Consider the following 19,890-nt stretch of genomic DNA (forward strand, 5'->3'; position numbering starts at 1 on the left):
TTTATAATCAGAGATAAACCAATCATGCAACAGGTTCCTGAAAAAACTACTGAACGTTTGTCTCTGGCGCCACCTAGTGGTACTTTCTGGACTAACTTCAAACACTACATTTTACATTTATATTTAATGTCATTGTAAATACTAAATATAAAAAATATCCCACATTTTGTATTACTGTAATTTAGCCCGTCAATAGTGTTTTATTTGTCAGATAGTTTACTAGTTTTCACACGTAAACCTTTACATTTTCACTCATTTAGTTCTGTTTTATCTGCTATTTTAAGATGTTTATATTGTATAATTGTTTATTTTCCACACTTTTTTAACTCTAATTATGTGCAATACTGGTTTAAGATGATGCTGCAACGAAAACATTTCCCCATTTGGGATTATGAAGTATATCTTAACTTATTTTATCTGTAATAACTGACCTGGGAGCAGCTGGCGATGGTGCTGGTGGGCAGCCCGATGGACGGGGCCCAGTCGACGTCTCTCACCCAATCACTGGGAGCCTCCAGCTTCCGGTCCTCCTTCCACTGACCGTCCTCCTCTCTGCAGAGATCAGAGTACACATCCTTTACTCAAGTAGAAGTACAGATACTCGTGTTTAAAAATACTCTGGTGAAAGTAGAAGTACTGACTAAACTTCTTTACTCAAGCAAAAGTAAAGAGGCTTTGAAATGTACTTCAGTAAAAAGTACCCATAACTAGCAGCTGTTTTAAAGAGTACCTGACCTCCCTTTATATTAATAGAACAATAATGTCATTGTTAGCTAATGAATGTTTCCATGCTGAACAACGGCAACATGACAACGTTTGAAGTTGGTCCTGGTTGAATTTTCACAATGGGAACAACGGCCTTGTGTTAACATCAGGACATGTAGTAATAATTTGGTACTTCCACTCCATGTACTATTCATCGGATCATTCTGACAGAGATTCTGTATACAACCGTAAAGACTTTGGTTAGCTCGTGCAGCTCATCAACTTCTGTATGTTTTCTTTCACAAAATAGCGCACCTGTCCATGCCGTGTCTTTACAAGTGATACAAAAGAATATGATGGGAACCGAAACACACATTGTGATTTCAGCAGAATCTTTATATATATGGATCAATATGGATACAACATTTTTAAACTTGTATTAATTTAACCACATTTCTTGTTAACAGCTGTTAAAAAACTCTAAAAACTCCACTGCATTAACCTAATACAATTATTCATGGCGTTTCTAATGACACAGAAAGCACAAAATATAATTTCATGATTATTTTTTATTGCAGATAACAAAAAGCATTGTTAGTAAAAAAGCAGTGATATACTGTAATATGCCATGCGTCTGTGAACATAGTTTAAATGGATAGTTTGGTTATATTGAAGTGATATGAGGAACTTATCCTCGTCAGTTTGGCTCAGAAACATATTGCTGTAGACGTGACAGTCTGCTAAATGTATTTTAGCCAATTAAACAAATATATTCTATATTTAGAATCATTTAGGTGCTTTACCGTGAGGATAGTTGTCGGATACTTTATTTGTTTGTTTTTGCTGAATCCGAACTAACCGAAGTCACACAGCAACAGACAAACAAACTAACCACACAACTTGTTTTTCAACCAAATAGTTAAAATACTTTGATTAAAAATCCTAAAATTAAGTCTTCAACTTCTACCTCATTTGACAAACATTTAGATTCTAGGAATTTAGGTTAAAAAAATAATTATTTAACAAAATGCGTCCTCCATTTCTGAAAACTGTTCTGTTGCTGAACTTGAAGCTGCATCAAAAACATCAAGAAGCAATACAAGCTCTATTCTGTTCATACACTTAACCCTTGTGTTGTGTTCGAAAGCTGTTCCCGTTCATGGTGTTCGCGGGTCAATCATCCAATATTGTTTTAACTACATCATAACTAACTTATGCATTCATAACCGAACAATCCTGTTGTAATGTATTTGATGGCCCCAAAACACATTACTAACCCTAACTTGAAATGAGTCACAGGGAGACCCGAACACAACATAAGGGTTGAATAGCGCTCATCACTAAAAGCTAATAACTAAACTACTTTAAGATAATAACATATTGAAGATCGGTTCCTCTTCTCTTGGTTTACACTCCTTTCCCCTTTTTCGCTGCCGGCCCGGCCTTCTTCTTCTGGGCTGCTGTAAGTCATCAGTTCAAAAGAAATGTAATTATATTGTTAATGTGAGATTCATGATGCAGCAAGAGCCATAAAAACATAACTAAATACACTCCTATGTCTAATATGTGTCACTGATGTTGATGAAGCAAGAGACATCTTTACCCTGAGGTCTTCCTCTAGTCGAGGTTTTCTCTGGATTCCTTTTTCTCTGAGCTTTCTGCTCCACCATCAGCTCCACCTCCGGCTCCACCTCCTGCTTCACCATCAGCTCCAGCTTCCTCATCTGCTCCACCATCAGCTCCACCTCCGGCTCCACCTCCTGCTTCACCATCAGGTCCAGCTTCCTCATCTGCTCCACCATCAGCTTCACCATCAGCTCCACCTCCGGCTCCACCTCCTGCTTCACCATCAGCTCCAGCTTCCTCATCTGCTCCACCATCAGCTTCACCATCAGCTCCAGCTTCCTCATCTGCTCCACCATCAGCTTCACCTCCAGCTCCACCTCCGTTTTCACCTCAGGCTTCTCCTCCAGCTCCACCTCCACAGGGTAGTGATCACTGACACTCAGAGCCTGGGACAGAAAATATCATTTAATAGTGTCAATAATTCACCTCATGCTTTGCCTGCTCTGGGGTGTTTCCACATTGCTTTATTTTGTGTTTGTTCTTCCGGTTAGAGCACGTGCGCTATTACTTGGAAAAGGGTTGCCAGCTTCATCAACATTTGTTTAATAAAGAAACAGTGTTTAAAGCTTTTGAATGACTGTCATTAAGTTGTAACAGTTTTCCGGGTAAGAAACTAACCATTTAGATAACCATTATGTGATTTGATTATCCAAACAACGCATATTTGGGAATTTAAAAGATGTTTCCAGCTGTGAGCAGCTGCTGGTTATATGACAGAGGTCGGTCAGCTTAATAAAAGTCAAGAGTGTTTTTAAAATTACTCTCACTGCCAGAACTGTAGACACAAGTTCGCACTGCAAGTCTAACCGTAGGATATTAAATAACAGTCCTAAATTATGCGAGCCACCAATTTGTGAATAGTCAGCAGTGGCGGCGCCAGGGTATGGCTGGTGTAGGCTACAGCCATACCAAGAAATGGCTTAGCCCTACCTTAGCCCGACCATGAACAATTATGTTAAAGTAAGCATGTTGAAAACACGGATTGCGAAAATCTACCGGTCGTGTCCACAACACACAAACTGATCCTGAAGTGCACGTTACTGACGCAATATGGTTGAGACCATTCGGGCTTATGCTAGAGGGATGTAAGGAATGGAGAGGCGAAGTCCCTCCCCTTCCGAAAGCCTCCATGGGACCCCGGAAGCGGAAAATTATACATTGAAGTCAATGGAGAGAGAAAGGTTATCTTTTGATCCCGTTTGAATTGTGCCACGAATGACACATATGATGTTTGTCAATTTAAAAGAACATTTTGCAAGTCAAAAAAATAAAAATGTGTCGTAAAACTGTGAAGTTACAATTTTTTTTGTGTGAAACCGCTCAGTGAACTACAGGTCTCTCGTCTCGCACAATACGCGTCACCAACATAAAGATGGCCGTCACGTTAGCACATTTCACCACATTCTTTCAGAATGAGAATACAATTATTTTACGAGGTGAACATCACTACAAGTCTGGGCACGTTGAGAGCTGTACCTATATGAAAGGGGAGTTAGTCGGTTCTGTAAGAGCCAGCATGCGGGACCGGCTTTACAAGGTTTCGGTGAGTAATATGAGTGCAATGTTTAACGTTAATGTCAGCTAGCTAACATTAGCTAACAAGGTACACTAACGTGTTTTGTTTTAGCAACTAGTTTTCTCCTTAAGAACTTCGTGGTCTCTGTATGCTGTGGATAACATTAGTGTTCACAAGAACAAGGTACACTCCCGTGTTTTGTTTTAGTTGCTCTTCAGATTGAAGCGGACAGTTTTATATCGACTATACTGTATGTGTGATCTCCTTTTTCTCGTTGTGTCATTTGAGTTTATTTGCTGTGTGTAGATTCAAGGATTTTGGTTATCTAGGCACAGCTGTGTGTGACTCCCTCTGGTACACTGGTATGTGTTTTCCTAATGTAGAGAGCATTGATTAATTAATAAACTACACACTGAGTCTAGATCCTGACCAAATCCTTTTTTATTGTTGATCAAATGTTTTTCAAAAATGTATTCATACACATTTAGAAAAATACAATGTACAATCACAACCAATACAACACAAATTACAAAAAATACAGAAAAAACAAACAATAACAACAGACAAGAGGACAAAACTATGGAAAAATAAACCCTCCCACCCCCAGATCCGGACCATCCTTGTATTATTGCTCATTCAATCTATTATAGCATGCTAACAAATGGTACTTGCTTTATTTTTACAGATCTGCATGGGAGACGATGGCGCGATGCAGAGCGCTGTCTGTGATTGTGCACAGGGGATGTACAAATGCAGCCACGCTGCAGCATTGGCAATATTTGCCATGTGGCAGATCAGCTCCACAGATGTTGAGTGCCAGTGGAGGAAGCCTGGCACTTCCAAAGTAGTCAAGCCGGTGTCTCAACTTTACCAACAGCGAGAGGAGACATACAACCCACTGGCCAGAGACATCGCCAACTGTCAACTGGGGGGTTGTAAACGAAGCCGAAGGGGTGAAGGATTTTGTGGAGGCTTTTGTGGAGGCCTATCAAGTGACAGTGTTCGAATCGAGTCTGGTCTCTTTGTGAGTGAGTCGGGTGTTTTGGGAGCATCACCCGATGGACTTGTGCAGCCATCTGCCCTGCTGGAGGTGAAGTGTCCACACAGCCAGAGGAACATGACCATCGCAGAGGCAGTCCAGTTACCATCCTTCTGTCTTCGTGAGGAGGGTGGGTCATATATTCTCAAGGAGAATCACCCATACTGGCACCAGTCCAAGGGCAGCTGCACATCACAGACCGGAGTCTCTGCTACTTTGTTGTGTGCACCACGAAGGAGGCGATCATCATCCCCATCCCCAAAGACCCTGCATGGCATGGAAATCTCCTCCTCCTGGAACAATTCTACACCCAGCATATGCTCCCTGTGTTGGCCAGTAGAGAGGAGGACATTTCAATAAACATACTCTTAACACCCTCGGACTCTGCGTTGTGTTTCGTATGTGTGATGGGGTGTTATGCAGAGGGGAGGAAAACAGGACACAGCAGATTGGGATTGTGGTGGAGATGCTGAGCAGTTATTTAATTGTTGCATGTAATTATTATTATACTGCGTGCTTCTGAGTTATTCCATCTTTTGCTGTAACATGGATCTGTATGTAACTCTATATTTACTTGTTATCTAACACACTTCCTTCTACATCATCATTATACATGATGGTGTATATAGGATATATATATTTGTATACATATCTGTAAATTGTATAATTTTATTTAAACGTCTTTTTGATCTCTCAAACTGAGTAAGATTGACAATAAAGTTGACTTTGAAAAATATATATATTCTTTATGAAAATAGTTGACTGTTGGAGAAATGAATCCAAATGAATCCAAATGAAACGTTGGACTGAACTACAACTACGCCTTTAAATCTCTACGGACTGTTTTTCAGTGGGATGGCAAGTTCCTATCTTTAAACATTTATTAGTTTTTTCTCAGAACAGATTTGATTTTCTGAAGTTAATTTAACTTTGCCGACCATGTAAGGTCATTATTAAAAGGTACAATCAATTTGTTTAGGGTTGACTAAAATAATGAAAAACATTCATTTGGATAATTTACTGACAGAATAAGAAACTCAATGATGCTCTACTCACCTGTTCCCTTTTTATAAAGTGAAACAGTTGAAACGATAGGTTTTAGTAAACTTAAAAACAACCTTCTCCAAAAGCTATCAAGGAATATACCGAATACTTGTTTTAGAACTTTATTACATATTTTTATATAAATAGTTTGAATGATCCATAATTGACAGAAGCTTGTGTTTACACTGACCTGTTACTCATATATTAATGTCTTTGTAACTTCAGTAAACCACTACCTCACTCATTTCTTTCATTCATCACGGTTCAGTAAACTAAGTGATACATGAACCAGTTTAATCATTATAATAACGTAGGATTGCAACTCTTTGAAAATGTAGGTGGCTCTTAAAAGAGCCATTGTGTTTGGGTGTGCTGGTCTCAGGTCAGTCTAAGCCCTCTCTCCGCGGATGCGGCGGGCCAGCTGGATGTCCTTGGGCATGATGGTGACCCTCTTTGCTTGGTTCATCTTACTGGGGGGCAGCTACATGGATGTCGGTACAGTCCACAATCATTGCGCAGTTGAAGGCAGAATGAATTTATTATTGACTCCGAATGAAGCACAACTTCATGTCATACAATACAATGACTTTATTTGTAATTGTGTAAAAAAATATGAGCATTGATTAGCAAGCAGGACCTGCAGGAACAGAGAATGGTGATGGATGGAGCTGGGAAGAGAGAAGAATAAAGAAAACAGATCAACTTTATTATCGGATATTAAAAATTCAATTTCAAAACAAGTTGCCGCTCCTACAGTTTTCTAGTATGTAAAGATGATTTCACATGACCTATGCAAAATATCACACTCAATACATGTGTGTCTCTGGGGGGTGCATTGTGCCTTTGATGTATATAAATAATATACCATAACCAAATACTATTACGTACAGTGGAAATCAGGTTGCCAGAGCAGGTCAGTGTGCATGTTCCTCAACGTCTCAGCAGTTACAGGTGAGGTAAAGAAAATAAAAGAGAAAAAGGTCAGTAACAACACTTTAAAGTAACAACACTTTGAATAATTATCTCTTCTAAACAATTTTCTCTCAATAAGCACACAACGACTGTCTTTCCAACAAACAGATTGTCATCACAATGAAACACGTCCAGAAGAATGTCATGCAAAGCTCCATGCCTGCCTTCGACTCTCCCTGAACTGCTTCCTTAGCACCCGGTGGAGGGCGCAGTAGGCTACTCTTCAAATGTTTCACGAAATACTTACCATCATGTTTGGTTACTGTTTAACATTTTGGTTTACTTCATGTAATAAAATAATAACTTCATGGTAAGGCTACTAAAAATGACAAGGCTAAGTAATGTAATGCTAACTAACGTGCTCGCTACTCGTCGCTACTAGCTAGGTAGCTAACTTGACTATGCACATGAACATGCACAACATGTATATTACCTATGATATTACCTGATATGTCTGATCCAGCGACTCCTGGTCCTTTCATCAGACGGGAAGCGATAGAAGGAGCAAGTGGTATGATCACTTTTATGACTACAACCTGGTACAAAGCACACAGGCATCTTGTAAAAGTGAATTTATTTTTAGCGATCTATAATTTATTGGAGGGAATAAATCAGTTATGAGATCTTCTTCTTCTTCGCTTTAATTACGAGTCTTATTATAAATCACCGAGCATGCCTGTGACATCACTTACGCGACCCAGAATGGGATTTGGGATTTGTAGTCTTTGTAGTAGCGTATTTTTCATAGTCTTATATTTCAGCAGTTTTACGACAAAATGTGACTTTTTTGACATGGAAATGATTGTTTAAGATTGACAAACATCATATGTGTAGTTCGTGGCACAATTCAAACGGGATCAAAAGACACGTGTTCTCTCTCCATTGAATTCAATGTAAATTTTTCGCTTCCGGGGTCCCATGGTCCGGAAGTAGATGGGCGTGACTTCGCCTCTCCATAGTGGGGGAGTTGTATACACTAACAGAGCCGACACACGGCGGCGTGCGTTGCCGCTTGGCGGTGGGCGTATCTTGAGCTTGGGGAGTCAACGCGAGCAACGGGAGCAACAACCAATCACATGAATGTCCCGCCCCGGACATACAAAGCAAAGCATTCATGCTACATCCATGCTGGCTAAATATACTGTCTATGCTTGCTAGCTGTCCATTCAAACGAAGTACACTGGATATAAACTCCCCAAACAGGCGAAAACCTACCAGTTTCACCCACTGTCTCTGCCACCTCCCCCCATGCCTGGCTCCTCCGGTTTGTATCCCTGTATGTAAAGAGGGACTGGTCATATAGTACCGGGTGATTCCCTATCGCCACGATCATTTTCTCCTCAATTTTTTGACATATGGGAAATAACTGCGGTCTGGCTCTCCCAACATACACACGGTTTGATTGGCTAGCGCTTGTACTGTCAGATTTGCATATGCGGGATTTGATTGGCTGACGCCTCCGTCGAGGCGGCAAAAGTAGAACATTGTTCTACTTTTGCAGCGAGCACCGCGAGAGAAGCTACGCTTTGCTCCCACAATGCAGTTCGGCGAATCGTGACGTCACCCCATTCAAAGTGAATGGGCAGAAGCGTTGAAGCGGCAACGCACGCCGCCGTGTGTAGGGGCCGTAAAGGTGTGAAAATTCTCTTGCGTTATAATATCAGCGCGGCCGCGGTCAGATCAAAATGCCTCCGAATGCAATTTGAATAGACCTACAGCCAATCAGAGCAACGAAACGTTGAGTCTGCTGCGTCATGCATTACTGATACGTCACGTTCACAGTGAAAAGTCCCCAAACTCGCGCCGAGTAAATTGCAGACAGACAGCAGAACTTCTAGGATTAATTGTATATTTCGGATGGATAGATTTGTTCTTAAACGCCCTCCCATTGAGGTACAACAAGTCGAACAGGCGCTTTAATGCGACCCTACAAGGATAGCTTTACGGATGTACACAGACTCATATGCATCTCCCTGACTGCGCTCTGCTGGCGGCGAACGCAGCTTCTCCTGTCTCCGTCTCATCAAGAATTATCTAAGAAACAGCAGTGGTGATGCACGGAACAGCAACCTGGGCCTGCTGGCTAATGGCTATCAATAAGCAGAGGAGTAAGGCACTGGATGTCCAGCGTGTCATTGACATTTTCGCTTCCAACCACAACAACCGGCGGATCGTGCTGCTTTGAGAACGTCAATAGTGAGTTCTGAATATATTTTGTAATAATGGGTCATTTGAAAAAGTGGCCACCTGTTGTGTGCTGTGTCTGTCTCTCTCTGTTTACCTGTGTCTGTGTCTCTCTCTCTGTCACTCCCTCACTCTCTCCCTCTCCGTGTCAATTCTATATGCCAACTTTTCTTGTTTCTGCCGCTGCGTAGCATGCTGTAACAACGTGGAATTAGCAGAATAGGCTATTGTATTGTTTAACTCACACCTGTTGCTCTCGATGTAATTTAGCTGATAAAAGGAGACTAATAAAAGCTAATAAAAGCCTCACGCGTGGCGTTTCACTGTCAAGGGGTGCGATATAGCGTGTATGTAATTACATTAGGCTACAAATACTGACTTGAGCCCCACCACTGTATGGGTTAGCCCTACCATAGACTACCCAACAAAAATACTCTGGTGCCGCCACTGATAGTCAGCTAGATAGCTAACATTAGCTAGCTATCTTGTTAGATATAGCTAACATAAACTAGCTAAGTGAGATAGAGAGCAAATGTTTCCTGGTTTGTAAAGTAGATAGTGAAAGTTAGCTAATGTTCGTTGGCCAGCTTGTTAGGTTGATAGCTAACGTTCCTAGCTAAACCACTCTTCTGGCAGTTTTTATAAAACTATCCTCATGTGCTTTAGTGTTCTTTCCAACCAGCCGGTGGGCTTCGGTAGTGTAGCTGTTAATAATCCCAAATAAAGTGTATTGTAGTGTAGCTGTTAATAATCCCAAATAAAGTGTATTGTTTATGATGCTGCTAGTGCTAAACCGGAAAAATGTACATATATGTGTCTAAACCGGTAATCAGTGTTGGGCAAGTTACTTCCAAAATGTAATATATTACATATTACTGTCTTTTGAAAGTAATACATTACAATATTACTGTCTCTCAAATGTAATGAGTTACACTACATTTTAGTTACTTTGTAGTTACTTTCACCAAAATAACCGCAAAAGAATGGCTAGGTATTTTAAATGCTGAAATGTAGTTTAGTGCAGCTCATTATACATCCAGTGAAGGGCAATGTGGTACCTAGTGGTACCTACCTAGTGTCAGCAGAAAGTATTACAAATAATGATTACAAACAAATGCAAAAAATATATAAAATATATTTTAAGATCATGTTTAATCATCTGATTCGTCTGTACATTGCTGTTTTAGTCTGTGTTCTTCTATTTAGTGTCTACAGTGTGTGCCTATTGAGCAGTTTAGAGCCATGTGGGACAAAACTCGATCCTGCCCCTCCCTCTCACTGTCTAAGTCAATAGTGACTGTAAAAACTACACTGCGCATGCTCAGAATATTGTCCTATTTAATGTGTGTGGCAAACAAATAATGACCATAGGGGCATAGAGCTGCCACCATACGTCATCTCACATCATTCAGAGCTGATTGGCTGTAAGTACGTGTGCCGCGAAAAGTGTGGTGTGTGAAGAGGAGACGAGAGAGCTGCAGTGACGCATCCTAAAACCCGGAAGTAAGCTGCGCATTGCTTCCCTCGACAAAAAAGCAATGAGATTTCTCCATAGGATTTTAGAAAATAGCTCCAAATAAGATCTGTGGGAAACGTAGCTGTTAGATAAATGTACGTTTTGTTCAGCCGGATAATATCCACATGGCTGATTCTCACGAAACCACCTTTGGTCATGTCTGTGAGGAATTGACAGACAAAATTACAAAAATAATCAAAATAATCAATTCTATATCAAACTGCATTGTGTATTGTATGTGGTACTATTGCTATTTCTGTAGTTGAGGTAGTAATTCATATTTTTTTTTCACCATTTTTCCATGTAGAAATTCATTACCGTAATGCATCCGGAGTTTTTTTTTTTACATTTAACCCCAAAATATCACAATAAATCTGCACAATTTAATACATACATAAATACAAAAAATTGTTGAAATGGTACATTCTTACTGGTAATATAATTATTTTGGGTCTAAGATTTATGAATTAAAATATTTTTGGATTAATATGTGTGTCCGGAGCATGTGAAGTTCATTACCGATGCACTGCCTATTTGGCCCCATTACAATTCCTGTTTGTTTAAATTAGTGTTTTTTTTACCCATGATGCATTGCATGGAAGAGAAGATGCAAGATGGCTACAAGGTAAGATGTCCTTTCAAGGTCAAGCTATAGATATGTTAAAGATTCCATTTACTGACACCCCAGTGTACACTACTAACTGTCATTACCGTAATGGGGTATTATATAATGGTTTTTTAAAAGTTATTGATTCCAAAATCAATAGAAAAGTAGCTTTTATAGAGCCAGAATGATAGTGCAAATATTTCTTTTGTAGCATCATGGCTATGCTAACTATTATGCTAGCTAGTGTTATGGTCATTCATTACCGTAATGCTCTGCATTCATTACCATGTCATATAGGAGGCTGTTACGGTAATGAATAAAATTGTTGCGGTAATGAAAGAAATGTGTGCAGCTATGTATGGTGAGCTTTAACTATAAAGAAATAATTTATATATATTATTTGAATCTAATTTATTTAATGAATACTGAATCCCTCTTGAAATTAAGTTCAGAAAAGGTGGAAAGGAAAAGGGCAGCTTCCAAGGTGAGGGTGGTGAAGCACAGAGAGAAAGTGTACAGCAACCCAGAGCTGCTGGAAGAATACAGAAGGAAGGAAAGAGAGAGGTTAGAACAGGACATCTTCACATTGTGTGTGAGAGAGTGAGTGAGAAAGGGGGAGAGACAGAGAAAGAGAGAGACAGAGAAAGAGAGAGACTGAGAAAGAGAGAGACAGAGAGAGAGAGACTGAGCCAGTGTTTCCGCCAGGGGGCCGTCTTGCCGTCATTGGATGCCCTTTTTCAGCTCGGAGCGCCCTCAACTCGAGCCGAGGCGGCCCAAAAAAAAGATTTATCCGAGAGAAGATCGACAATTTTTATCGTTTAAATCAGGGTTCCCAAAGTGTGAGACGCGCCTCCCCTGGGGGGCACCAGAGAGCTTCAAGGGAGGCGCAGCCGCCAGAAAAAAATAAAGGGAAACAGTGAAATCTAGCTAGTTAACTTCAGCTAACTTTATGCGAGCGGCAAAATATGGATAGATTTTTAGTGAAGTTACCTAAAGTGTGAGAGGAGACAGCGTCTGTCAGAAAACGAAGGAAGTATGACAATGATTATTTGAAGCTAGGATGTTCATGGACCGGTCCTGATGACACTCCACTGCCACAGTGTGTTATCTGCAACGAGGTGCTAGCTAATGACAGTATGAGACCATGTAAACTCCGGCGTCATATTGAGACGAAACACCCATGTTTTGGTGACCAAGCCACAGGAGTTTTTTGACCGGAAGCTCAAGGAATTGCAGTCACAGAAAAATGTCATTGACACATTTAGCACTGTGAATACAAAGGCAACAGAAGCATCATACCGAGTGGCGTTACGGATAGCTAAGGCAGGTAAACCTCACAACATTGGTGAAACGTTACTCCTCCCTGCTGCTAAAGACATCTCCGTCTCAACTATTTATCTCCGAGTGCAACGTATGAGGAAGCTGCCATCCTTAACCTCAACATGTTTAACACATAAAGATAAAGAGGTTTAAAAAAGCTATTGTTTAATGTTTTAAGGAGGTGACGCTCAGCCAATCAAAAAATAGGAAGGTAGCGAAAACAGAGCATTTTATGACATTTTCTCACCTTACATTTTCTCTTTGAAATGCAATTGAATACCCCTGCATTATAGCAACAATAATAATAGCAATAATAATTGGGAGGGGGGGCACGGCTGTGATTATGTTCTCTGAGGGGAGGCTCACCTTCCCACACTTTGGGAACCCCTGGTTTAAATGACAAAAAGGAAGATGACATCCCTCTGTTGGAGGGGCAAAGGAGGCTGGTGGGATTTTTTTCGCCGCCAGCAAAGCCGGTTCCTGTGACGGAAAAAAGTGTACTGCCAGCGAGCCTTGCCATTGGCTCTCAGCCCGAGCCTGAGTTGCCGCCATCCTATTCTCCGCCAGCATCCCCCACCCGTGCAGGTGCCCCGGGGCCGGAGTTGTCGTCATCTAGCCTCCCACCCCATCCAGAGCCTACGCCATCTGACAATGTCACTTCTACACCCGTAAGCCACGAAGAGAAACCGGTCAGCCACAACAAAAGGAAGTTTGTCGGAACCTGGAAAATGAAGTTCCCGTGGTTGTGCTATAACAAACAAAGTCATAAAATGTATTGCACACTATGTAAGGGAAAAAAAGCACAACGTGTTCACCTCGGGGACGTCCAACTTCAGGGTGAAGACTCTAGAGATGCACATAAAGGGGGTGGATCACAAAGCAGTGCTAGATGCACAGCATTTACGAAGAAACAACGTTCAAGTTGCCGTTAATCGAATGGTCTGTGACAGATCAAAGGCGGTAATTGCGGCCAAGAGGAACGTGTATTACCTGGCAAAAGAACTGTTGCTGACACACAAAAACAAAAGCTTGAATGAACTGTGCATTCTGCAGGGATGTGAAACCTTGGCAGAACTGCGAGTTTCAGAGAACGCCCTCACAACGACATAGTGCAGGACATGCAGTGCGCCGTAATGTGCTGAAGGAGGATTTCATTGCAAAGTTAAATAACTCAACATTCAAGGGGCTCATGACTGACGAGTCCACGGACATTTAGGTGGAAAAGCTTCTTTGCACATATGTTAACCTAATAAATAACGGTGACTTAGAAACCCACTACTTGTGCAACACAAAGATACTGCATGCGACGCTGCTACCGTAACGCAAACTATTAAGGAGCAGTTGCAAAATTACAACATCGACCTGAACGACATAACTGGCGTCCGTACAGATGGGGCAGCGGTTATGACTGGAAGAGAAAATGGGTTCGTGGCGCGTTTTAAAAAGGGAAAACCCAGCCATCGGTGGCACACACTGCGCTGCACATAAGCTAAACTTGTGTGCCCAGCAGGCTGCTGTGGCGATACCATCCCTCCAGCGCTACCAGAGGACGGTGGGCAGCATCTATGGATACTTCTTCAACAGCAGCTCTCGGCAAGCACGGCTTAAAGAAATGCATGTCATCCTGGACACTGATGACGTTCAGCCTGCTGTAACCTCAACGATCAATGCGCTGTGAGCCATGCAGATTGGAGATGAAGGCGGCCTAAAATTCCAAGAATTCTTGGCCAACATTGTGGAGAAAAACGGCGAGATGTATTTTAAGGGAGAAAAGATAAAGGCCACCAGGGCGATGCGGCAGGCCGTGGATGGTGTAAGGCAGCGCTTCCTCGACACCCTCATCCAGAATATTGAAGATCGTTTCCCCGACATCGGCCGCTTTTCGCATATTTGACCCATGGTGTCTGCCACGGGACAACACTGAACGTGCGCGATTTGGACGCGATGAGCTGCAGACCATCCTGGATCACTTGTGCCCAGCGGGACGGGAACCTATCGTTGACACGGACACCTGCAGCGCAGAGTGGTCACCTTTTAAGGAGCTGGTCCATGCAAACTACAGCAAAAATTCCTTCCAGGAGTTGGTGAAGATCATGGCTACACAACATGCTGGCTTCCTACCTGAAACCACAAAGCTCCTGGCTGCAATCTCGGTCATTCCAATGAGCACGGTGCGGTGCGGACGTGGATTCAGCATTCAAAATCGCATAAAGACCAAGGGCAGGGCAAGAATAAAAGCAGAACATCTCGACTGAATCTGCATTGAAGGACCACCCATTGAACAGTTTGACTTCTACAGAAACACTGCCGCATTTTCCAAGGACCATGCAAGGAGCGGTGTCCCTGCCGGCAGCGGTGATTTTATACAGGTACATTATGTATCATGTAACAAACGTTACGTTACTATTGTCTATTGTGTGTGTAAAGAGACAGTATATAAAAGTAACGGTGCAATTCAAAATTGTGTGTGTGTGAATATATACGTAAAGCGAAAGTATTTATAAAGCAATAGTATATCTCTTCTCCATGTAAGGTCATTACCATAACAAAAGCTTTTCATTACCGACATGCTCTGTTCATTACCATAACACTTCCTTAATAAGTTCATATTTTGATAGGAATATGGAAAACCTTCAAATTTTCATTTTGTACAGGAAATGTTTGGTATGTCTGTTCATATTTTAAAATTGTCTTTTTTCAATCAATTGTACAATTTACACCACAGTAAAAGTCAATGTGTGGAACATCAAATTGTGTTACGGTAATGAAGTTAATAACTAAAATTATTATATTATTATATATTTACCTGAATTATTACACTATGTGACTACTTGTGACTATTGACAGCAGCATACGTTAAAAAATAAAATGCCAAACATTTACTCAAATATTTAGTTATCATCAATTGAAAATGTGTTACGGTAATGAATTTATTTGGTCAATGACTCGTTAAAACTCTCTAAAAATGTGTTTTAAAACATATACAGAACTTTTCTTTTACTAGGGCTAGTTCATTTAGAACCTGGTTGATACTAATGAGAACAATTATTTTCAAAATCTGCATCGAACTGTTTTGGCTCATGTTACACCAAGTTTGTGAGAATCTATGTCTACCATACTTTTATAATTTTCGAATCATAAATCTATTGATTAGATTTATGATAGACTTTTGAAGCTACAAGAACATAAGGAGGACTTTTACAAAAAAGTAATAGAGATTTTTGTCCAGAAGGATAGGCAAATGGACTTCATCTTCAAGTCAAGGTAAGACTGCAATTGTATTGAAAATGGGATCTTACTAAGAGAGAACAATTCGATATTTAAATGATAAAATTACATTTTTTGGGTATCCTTTTGTTGAACTGTCTGTTTAAAATTAATTGAAGCATGAGACAAAAAAAGCTTTTGAAAATAATATTAGATTTTGATTTAGGTCAAAATATAATATTTGTAAACCTGAAGAGTCAGTGCCAGTGCCTCACCAGCCATGAACCTCACAAGTTGTTTGTGCCCCACCACTTTTGTACATATAAAAACGCCACTGGGTATAGCATAACAACTGTGTAGGCCCTTAAGGCTACTAACAACTTTTATTACACAGCTTATGTAGCAGGATAGACTGTTCAGCCCTATCACCACACGGGGCAACCTTTATAAAGAGGGGTCAGTGTCGCTTTGCTCCCTCTTGCTCTTTGGCACTGTAGGAGCCATGATCGCTGTTGATTGGTTGGCTTGGGTCACATGGGTATGGGTGGCACTCATTATAATCCTGTTCACCTGTGTGAGGTGTGTGGAAGAGAGGGTGACACGGGGCCGTTGTACTTTTTTGTTGACCGCAAGATTACAATTGCTTCGATTATAACAATGTATATGTCTGAGAACAGAGTTTTTTCATTCAACTATCATACTACGAAACAGAGCTTTGGATATCAGCAAGTACTTTTTTAGCGTGTCATACAACAGCAAACAGGCCCGGCCTCAGCCTCTCAGCGACTTCGTTTGTTTCCTGCTGTCGCTACATTTAGTCAACAAAAAATACAACAAGCACAAAAGGTGTAAAGCGATCATCATCAAACAGCGCATGGATTAAGGATCTATTGGATGAGAATGGAGATATGGAAATAATTCACTGAGGTAAGCACTGGCTGTTAATAGAGACTGCAGTTTGGAAGCCGCATTCAACGCGGATCACAGCCAGGTAAGCCTTACCGCTGAATGTGCACATATTCACAGCTGTGTGTCTCCACTGTGTAACTCCGCTCTGCTGCGTGGAAGTCGCGCTGCTCTGTTGATGTGGCCATATGGAAATGTGATGCTTTGAAGGAATTGTCTTCCGATCTTTGAGTGTGTTGCAATCAGACGAATGCACTGAGGAAGCTTGAATAAACTGACGGAGAAAATGAGTCAAATAAATGTTGACGTTGAAGGTGTTGAAATGGACTATGGGAAAAGAGAACGCACACTCACTGCGAAGGCATTGGTGAATAACATCGACAAACTTCAACGGGAACGTACAACCAGTGTGAACAAAATAAAAGCACTCATACCAGAAATAAAAGGACACATGAGAGAAAGGGGAAATGCCTCACGTGTGCAAACTCATTTAGAGAAATTAATTCAACTGGGTGAAAAAGCCATTATTTCACATGAAATGTTGATTCCTTTACTCCCAGAGGATGAACTGAAGAAACAAGAGGAATGGTTTGCCAGTATCTTGGAATACAGTGAAAGCTTTCAGAGGGATATTAAACAGTGGTTAAAAGAGCCACAAGAGGATTTTACCACAATAACTGCTGCTGTGCTGGATATTCCAACTACAGATGACATGCAAGAGGATCCAAGTGACAGTGTGTCAAACGTGGAAATCGGAAGAAGAGCAGCCCGATCACAAAATTCTGCTTTGGGGAAAAAGTCTGCAACTTCTACTGCTTCGTCTGCATGCCGTAAAACAGAGGCTGACTTGGCAGCTTTAATGGCAAGAAATAAACTATTAAAAGACAAACATGAACTGGAGGAAGAGGAGGAGCAAATTAGGAGCAAACTTCAGATGGAGGAGGAACGAATTAGGAGCAAACTTCAGATGGAGGAGGAACGAATTAGGAGCAAACTTCAGATGGAGGAGGAACGAATTAGGAGGAGAAAGGAGCAACTTCAGATGGAGGAGGATATTGCAGCACATGTGGCTAAATTAGATGTGTTGCAAACAGGGAGCATCCTAAGTGGGAAAAGTTCAAAAACAAGGCATTCGGATGGAATGCACTCTTACATCGAACAAAGAAACATTAAACCACAAGTCCTCTACACTGCTAAGGACAATATAAATACTCCACAAATGTTGCTAAACCAAAGGGAGGCTAACAATGACTTATTGGAGCCAACAACACGGCCTAATAAGAACATTTCACCTTGGTTCCTTTCCTCAGAGCCAGTATCCCAGAAAAAATCCACTTTGAAAACACAAATGAATTATGGAGATAGCTTGAACGCAAGTGAAGATCAAAACAACATACTGGGCATTATGAGAAAACAAAATGAAATAACCACACTGTTAATACAACAGCAACGCCTTTCATCCTTGCCAAAGAGAGAGATTCCAGTTTTTGATGGCGACCCGTTAAAATATCACACATTTATGAAGGCTTTTGAGAATGGTGTTGAGAAAAACACAAACAGCTCCAGTGACCGACTCTACTTTCTGGAGCAGTACACTCAGGGTCATCCCAAAGGACTTGTTGGAAGTTGCCAGCACATGGATCCAGAGAGGGGATACATCAAGGCTAAAGCTCTAATCCAGGAGCAGTTTGGAAATGAGCAGAAAGTGGCATCTGCTTATTTGCAAAAGGCTCTTTCATGGCCTCCTATAAGAACAGACGATGTTAAGGCTCTGCAAGACTACAGCTTCTTCCTTCGAGCGTGTGCAAACGCAATGGAAGAGGTGCAGTATTTGCATGAGCTTGACATGGCTGCGAATATGATGATCATAATAAGAAAGTTACCTTACCATTTCAGAGACAAGTGGAGAACTTTAGCCTGTGAGCTGCAGGAGAGGAACAGCCACAGAGCAACATTCTTTGACGTCACACACTTCATTGAGAGACAAGTTAAAATCTTAACCGACCCAGTATTTGGAAACATTCAAGATGCTCCCTTCATAACAACAAATACTGCTTTAAACAGATCACAGTCTCGCTCACATTTCGTAGGAACTAGCTTTGCCACCACTGTAGCTCTTGTAGAAAAGGAAACTCAGACAGATACTGAAGGGAAGGAACACATTCTGACAAAATGGAGGACATGTCTGTGCTGCGGAGGAGGTCACACCTTGGACTCGTGCCATCAGCTTGAAAAAGGAACACACAAAGAGAAGATAGGCTTCTTGATGGAAAAAGGTGTCTGTTTCGGCTGTTTGTGCGTGGGGCACATTAGCAGAAATTGCAATAAGCGAATTTCCTGTTCAAAATGTGGCTTCAAACATCCAACCATACTTCACATCCCTTCCAATGAAGCAAGACACAATGCTGCTCAAGCCAAGAATACATCAGAGCTATCAGTGGACAGCGCACTGGTTTCAAGTGGCCTTACAGGGACTGGTGATGACAATTGTAAACTTCCCATAGTTCCAGTGCAAGTCAAGTCAACGAAGGGCAGCAAGATTGTCACCACCTATGCTTTCTTGGACCCAGGAAGTACAGCAGTGTTTTGTACAGAGGATCTGATGCACGATCTCGGCCTAACTGGAAAGAAGGCGCAGATTAGTTTACGAACCATGGGCCAAGAAAGGGTCGTAGATAGCCATATTGTGTTCGGACTAGAAGTGGCTGGCTTAAAAAATTACAATTTCTTTTAACTGCCACAAAGCTACACCCAAGAGTGCATGCCTGCCAGCAGTGGGAACATTCCTAGACAAGCCAGAGATGGCCTCATCTGAATTTTTTTAATTTGCCTGAAATAAATGCAGGGATTGGACTGTTGATAGGAACCAATGTTGCTAAGGCCTTGGAACCATTGGAAGTCATACGCAGTGTGGATGACGGACCCTATGCAAGCAGGACAATCCTGGGCTGGACAGTGAATGGACCACTTAAAGGAGTGAGTGGGAATGCAATGGACTTTGACAAACCAGAAGTATCTGTGAACAGAATCTCAGTTGTGAATTTGGATGGACCTTGGCCACAGCAGTTCAGCGCAGACTTCCCTGAATGCAGATTGGAGGAACAAGCTGGAATGTCAAGAGAGGATCTCAAGTTTAAGAAGTTTGCAAAGAGTGTTTTTTCAGCAAGACTCGAAGAGGAAGTGTAAAAAGAAAAGTTTTAAAGATGAGAAGAAGCCTCATCTCAAATCCCAACAAAAGTCCTCTCCTT

At 41.4% G+C, this 19,890-nt stretch overlaps 1 protein-coding gene across 1 annotated transcript in view; it reads right to left on the reverse strand.

Annotated features, from left to right (window-relative positions):
• Positions 1 to 1,256: 1,256 nt before the first annotated feature.
• LOC117539915 (deoxyribonuclease-1-like) overlaps positions 1,257 to 19,890 on the reverse strand; it is a 58,350-nt gene continuing 39,716 nt past the window's right edge. Inside the window, exons 10-12 of the mRNA XM_034206271.1 lie at positions 2,309 to 2,717; positions 2,002 to 2,165; positions 1,257 to 1,885 (exon numbers count right to left, since the gene is read on the reverse strand). Of these exons, the coding sequence (XP_034062162.1) occupies positions 2,113 to 2,165; positions 2,309 to 2,717 (462 nt within the window). The 3' untranslated portion in view covers positions 1,257 to 1,885; positions 2,002 to 2,112. The remainder of the gene's footprint in view (positions 1,886 to 2,001; positions 2,166 to 2,308; positions 2,718 to 19,890) is intronic.

Source organism: Gymnodraco acuticeps, unplaced genomic scaffold (assembly GCF_902827175.1).
Source record: "Gymnodraco acuticeps unplaced genomic scaffold, fGymAcu1.1, whole genome shotgun sequence".
NCBI classification, from domain to species: Eukaryota; Metazoa; Chordata; class Actinopteri; order Perciformes; family Bathydraconidae; genus Gymnodraco; species Gymnodraco acuticeps.